Source organism: Neopsephotus bourkii, unplaced genomic scaffold (genome assembly GCF_033783945.1).
Source record: "Neopsephotus bourkii isolate Nb327-2 ecotype Australia unplaced genomic scaffold, CSIRO-AGI_Nbou_v1 NB_830, whole genome shotgun sequence".
NCBI lineage: Eukaryota > Metazoa > Chordata > Aves > Psittaciformes > Psittacidae > Neopsephotus > Neopsephotus bourkii.
The window spans coordinates 26,060-32,199 of record NW_026901326.1 but is presented as its reverse complement, the minus strand read 5'-3'; the positions used below and the strand labels follow the sequence as shown (position 1 = coordinate 32,199).

The 6,140-nt window shown below is 59.1% G+C and overlaps 1 protein-coding gene across 1 annotated transcript; it reads right to left on the bottom strand.

Moving 5' to 3' along the window:
- Positions 1 to 253: 253 nt before the first annotated feature.
- LOC133213471 (G protein-activated inward rectifier potassium channel 3-like) lies at positions 254 to 5,914 on the bottom strand. Its single transcript, XM_061355687.1, has 3 exons — positions 5,749 to 5,914; positions 2,672 to 3,519; positions 254 to 635 (listed from the first exon to the last, which is right to left on the bottom strand). The coding sequence occupies exons 2-3, from the start codon at positions 3,507 to 3,509 to the stop codon at positions 310 to 312; spliced, it is 1,164 nt and encodes a 387-aa protein (XP_061211671.1). The 5' UTR covers positions 3,510 to 3,519; positions 5,749 to 5,914; the 3' UTR covers positions 254 to 309.
- Positions 5,915 to 6,140: the final 226 nt, after the last annotated feature.

The following is a 6,140-nucleotide window of genomic DNA, read 5'->3' as shown; positions in this document are numbered from 1 at the left end:
CCCCGCATTGGGGGTCCCCCACCTCCCTCGGAGGGTCCCCAATATCCCAATATCCGAGGCACCCCCTCAAGGGGGGGGTGTCCTCTCCCTTCACCCACTTGCATGGAGCACCCCGAATGGGGGGGGTTTGGGGGCTACAACCCGTGCCCCCCCAATTCACACCCCAAGACCATCACAGTCAAAGTGGGGGGGGGGGGTACAGCTTTGGGGATGTCCCCCCCCCTCAATTCACACCCAAGACACCTCAGTCCGGTGGGGGGGGGGGTTTGGGGGTGTTTATTACAGGGGCAATGGGGCGCCAGCGCCCCTTCACCGCGCCTCGGGGCCGGCCACGGTGCCGTTGCTCTCACAAGGGGGTTCGGGGTCCCCGTTGTTCCCCCCGGCGGCCGCCGCCGCCTCCTCCAGGGGCTGGTCCAAGCGGCTGGGGATGGACCAATAGAGCTGGGCCTGGCGGCGAGCGGCGGCGGCCGCCAATTGCCGGGCGCTGCAGGCAGGGGTGGGCACGGCCACCGTGTGATGGAAGCCCCCGTAGTCCACCTCGTAGAAGCCTTCCTCCAGGCTGAGCAGGGGCGTGAAGCGGTGCCCCCATAGAACCTCGTCGGCCAGGTAGGAGCTGCGAGCCTGGCACGTCATCCCTGCAATGGGAATGGTGTGAGCGGCGGGTACGGGAGAACCCGCACGGAGAGGGTGCCCCAGGGGTGAGGGAGACAGGGTGTGGGTACCACAATAGGTGAAGGATGTACCCCATGGGTGATGGAGGCAGTGCGTGGGTACCACAATAGGTGAAGGATGTACACCATGGGTGATGGAGACAGTGCATGGGTACCACAATAGGTGAAGGATGTACACCATGGGTGATGGAGGCAGTGCGTGGGTACCACAATAGTGATGGATGTGGGGTATGGGTGCCCCATGGGTGATGGAGACAGTGCATCAGTACCACAGTAGGTGAAGGATGTGGGTATGGGTGCCCCATGGGTGATGGAGACAGTGCATGGGTACCACAATGGTGAAGGATGTGCCCCATGGGTGATGGAGACAGTGCGTGGGCACCACAATAGTGAAGGATGTACCCCATGGGTGATGGACACAGTGCGTGGGTACCACAATAGGTGAAGGATGTACCCCATTGGTGATGGAGACAGTGCGTGGGTACCACAATAGGTGAAGGATGCGCCCCATGGGTGATGGAGACAGTGCATGGGTACCAAAATAGGTGAAGGATGTACCCCATTGGTGATGGAGAGTGCATGGGCACCACAACAGTGAAGGATGTGGGGTATGGGTGCCCCATGGGTGATGGAGGCAGTGCGTGGGTACCACAACAGTGAAGGATGTACCCCATGGGTGATGGAGACAGTGCGTGGGTACCACAATAGTGAAGGATGTGGGGTATGGGTACCCCATGGGTGATGGACACAGTGCGTGGGTACCACAACAGTGAGGGATGTGGTGTACGAGTACCCCATGGGTGATGGACACAGTGTGTGGGTACCACAATAGTGAAGGATGTGGGGTATGGGTACCCCAATGGATAAAGGACATGGTGCATGGGTACCCAAACAGGTGAAGGATGTGGGGCATGAGTGAAGGATGTGGTGCATGGGTACTCGGATGGATAGAGGATATAGGGCATAGGTAAAGGACACAGTGCATGGGGCACCCCATGGGGGAAGGACACAGTGCATGAGTGAAGAACAAGGTGCATGAGCACCCCAATGGGTGAAGGACATGGTCCATGGGGTACCCTAATGGGTGAAGGATGGGAAGCATGGGGCACCCCATTGTGCTGCATGAGCACATGGAGGTGATGTCCCCATGGAAGTGTCCCCATGGAGATGAGGTGGCCCCACCAGGATGGGGCATTCCCATGGAGGTGTCCTCATGGAGCTGAGATGGTCCCATGGAGCTATCCCCATGTGGATTATGTGTCCCTATGGAGGTGAGGTGGCCCCATGGAGATCTCCCTATGGAGATGAAGGTGTCCCCTACAAGGATGAGGTATTCCCATGGACGTGTCCCTACAGAGATGCTGTGTACCCATGAGGACGAGTGGTGGTGCCCACATGGAGGTGAGATGGTCCCACAGAGCTATCCCCATGTGGATAATGGGTCCCTATGGAGGTGAGGTGGCCCCATGGAGATCTCCCTATGGAGATGAAGTTGTCCCCTACAAGGATGAGGTATTCCCATGGACATGTCCCTATAGAGACGAGGTGACCACACGAGGACGGATGGTGATGCCCACATGGAGCTGAGATGGTCCCATGGAGCTATCCCCGTGTGGATTATGGGTCCCTATGGAGGTGAGGTGGCCCCATGGAGATCTCCCTGTGGTGATGACGGTGTCCCCTACAAGGATGAGGTATTCCCATGGACATGTCCCTATAGAGATGAGGTGACCCCATGAGGATGGGTGATGGTGCCCATATGGAGGTGAGATGGTCCCACAGAGCTATCCCCATGTGGATAATGGGTCCCCATGGAGATGAGTTGGCCCCATGGAGACCTCCCTATGGAGATGAAGTTGTCCCCTACAAGGATGAGGTATTCCCTACAGAGATGCTGTGTCCCCACGATGACAGGTGATGGTACCCACATGGAGCTGAGATGTCCACCATGGAGATGAGCCTGTCCCCATGGGGACGAGATGCCCCCACCTCTCCATTACCTGTGGCCTCCACCATGCCCTCGAGGATGACGACGATCTCAAAGTCATCCTTCTCCAGCTGGTGCCGCGAGACGTCCCAGAAGGGGCTCCTCTCATCGATCTCATGGCTGATGATGAGGGGCGACACGAGGAAGAGCCGGTCATCGCCCGTCTCGAAGCCCACGCTCAGGTCGGTCTGGTCCAAGGGGATGAATTCCCCCTCTTGCGTCTGCTTGGACTTGATGAGCTTGGCACGGATGGAGGCCTCCACGATGTGCGAGTCCCGCAGGTCCCCCACTCGGAACATGAGGCAGAGGCGGTCGTCCCGCAGCGAGACCACGGCGTGCGAGGAGAACACCAAGGTCTCGGCGCGCTTGTTGGGCTGCGAGATCTTGACGAACATGCAGCCCACCATGAAGGCGTTCACCATGGAGCCCAGGATGGCCTGGAGCAACAGGAGCACGATGCCCTCGGGGCACTGGTCCGTGATGACGCGGTGCCCGTAGCCGATGGTGGTCTCGGTCTCGATGGAGAAGAGGAAGGCGGAGACGAAGCCGTTGAGGTTGTTGACGCACGGGGTCCACGCGTGGTCCTCGAGGTGCTCCAGGTCGCCCCGGCAGTAGGCGATGAACCACCAGATGAGGCCGAAGAAGAGCCAGGTGACGGCATAGGCCAGGATGAAGACCAGGAGGCTGAAGCGCCACTTGAGGTCCACCAGGGTGGTGAAGATGTCGGTGAGGTACCGGTAGGTCTCGCGCACGTTCCCGTGCTGAACGTTGCACTTCCCGTCCTTCTCCACGTAACGCTGCCGGCGCCGGCGCCGGGGGGGAGCCGGGGGGGGGCGTGAGCCCCTCGCCATGGGTCAGTGCCTGGGGGGCAATGGGGAAACTGAGGCACGGCGGCGGGTATGCACACGCGTGTACATCGTATGTCTGCGTTGGACCGTATCCAAGCCATGCACACGCGTGTACATCGTATGTCTGCGTTAGAGCGTATCCAAGCCATGCACATGCGTGTACATTGTATGTCAGCGTTGGAGCGTATCCAAGCCATGCACACGTGTGTACATCGTATGTCTGCATTGGAGCGTATCCAAGCCATGCACACGTGTGTACATCGTATGTCTGCATTGGAGCGTATCCAAGGCATGCACATGTGTGTACATCATATGTCTGCGTTGGAGCATATCCAAGCCATGCACACGCGTGTGCATCGTATGTCTGCATTGGAGCGTATCCAAGCCATGCACACGTGTGTACATCGTATGTCTGCATTGGAGCGTATCCAAGCCATGCACACGTGTGTACATTGTATGTCAGCGTTGGAGCGTATCCAAGGCATGCACACGTGTGTACATCGTATGTCTGCGTTGGAGCGTATCCAAGGCATGCACACACGTGTACATCGTATGTCAGCGTTGGCGCGTATCCAAGGCATGCACACGTGTGTACATTGTATGTCAGTGTTAGAGCGTATCCAAGGCATGCACACGTGTGTACATCGTATGTCTGCATTGGAGCGTATCCAAGCCATGCACACGTGTGTACATTGTATGTCAGTGTTAGAGCGTATCCAAGGCATGCACACGTGTGTACATCGTATGTCTGCATTGAAGCGTATGCAAGGCATGCACACGCGTGTACATTGTATGTCTGCGTTGGAGCGTATCCAAGGCATGCACATGTGAGTACATCGTATGTCAGCGTTGGAGCGTATCCAAGGCATGCACACGTGTGTACATCGTATGTCAGCGTTGGCGCGTATCCAAGGCATGCACACGCGTGTACAGATGCATTCACACGCACCCCATGCGCATCAACACACAGGCCCCTAAAGCGTGCCCAGTTTGTGCACATGCGTGTAGTAGATGTCCTCGAGTGAGCGTTCCACATGGATGCAGCACTAGAACATGCATGTATGGAACAGATGCACACACGTGTGCATGCAGCACCAGAGCACGTCCACACACAGCACAGTGTGCACACACGTGTAACCATGCCCACGTGTGCATTCACATGTACACATGGCACAGGAGCATGCCCAGCTCACACTAACGCATGTAAGCGATGCCCACCCGTGTGCATTCACATGTACACATGGCACAGGAGCATGCCCAGCTCACACTAATGCATGTAAGCGATGCCCATGCGTGTGCATTCACATGTACACACGGCACAGGAGCATGCCCAGCTCACACTAACGCATGTAAGCGATGCCCACGCGTGTCCATTCACATGTACACATGGCACAGGAGCATGCCCAGCTCACACTAACACATGTAAGCGATGCCCACGCGTGTGCATTCACATGTACACATGGCACAGGAGCATGCCCACCTCACACTAACACATGTAAGCGATGCCCACACATGTGCATTCACATGTACACATGGCACAGGAGCATGCCCAGCTCACACTAACACATGTAAGCGATGCCCACACGTGTGCATTCACATGTACACATGGCACAGGAGCATGCCCAGCTCACACTAACGCATGTAAGCGATGCCCACACGTGTTCATTCACATGTACACACGGCATAGGAGCATGCCCAGCTCACACTAACACATGTAAGCGATGCCCATGCATGTGCATTCACATGTACACATGGCACAGGAGCATGCCCAGCTCACACTAACACATGTAAGCGATGCCCACGCGTGTGCATTCACATGTACACATGGCACAGGAGCATGCCCAGCTCACACTAACGCATGTAAGCGATGCCCACACGTGTGCATTCGTGCACCACGCACCGCAGAGGGCGTGTGCCGCTGCCCACGCATGTGCGCTCACATGTACATGCGGCACCGGCCCACACGCGTGTCCCGCTGCCCACGCGCGGCTGCACCCAAACACGCTCGTGCACACGCGTGTCCCGCTGCCCACACACGTGCCCTCACCCGCAGCACCGCTTGCACACGCGTGTGACCACTGCCCCCCCCCATGATCCATATGTGTGTGTCTCCCCCCCGCACACCCCCTCCACCCCCATTCCCCCCCCCATTGCCACCGCAGGGGGGTTCTGCCCCCGAAATGGGGGGCACAGAAGGGGGGGGTCACCCCATAACAGCCCCCCCCCCCATCCCCGCACTCACCGGTTACCCCGTGGCCGCCGTTTCCCTGCGCGCATCGTGCGGGGGGGGTGGGGGGGGGCAGGAACCGGGGGTCGGTACCGGGTCGGTGCCGGTGGAGAAGCGGCCCCCCCCCAACCGTTAAAACGCCCCCCAACGGTAACGAGCACCCCCCGACGTTATCAAACGCCCCCCAACGGGAACGCCCCCCATCCCCCCCCCCCCTCAACGTCCGCCGCCGCCGTTGCCGGGGAACCGGGAGTGCGCGGCTAAAAATACCGAGCAGCTGCCGCCCCGCCCCCCCCCGCGGCCCCGCCCCCCCCCGGGTGAGTTCACCCGAGCGTGACACCGGGACCGACACCGGCCCCGACCCCATCACCGACAGTGACCCCCCCATCACCGGCCCTGACCCCATC

What these genes read in the sequence shown, in the direction of transcription:
- LOC133213471 (XM_061355687.1), bottom strand. Translation starts at nt 3,509, where the DNA reads ATGGCGAGGGGCTCACGCCCCCCCCCGGCTCCCCCCCGGCGCCGGCGC. An exon ending in GGGCATGGTGGAGGCCACAG is followed by an intron (nt 636 to 2,671) that starts GTAATGGAGAGG and finishes TTCCCATTGCAG; the next exon opens with GGATGACGTGCCAGGCTCGC.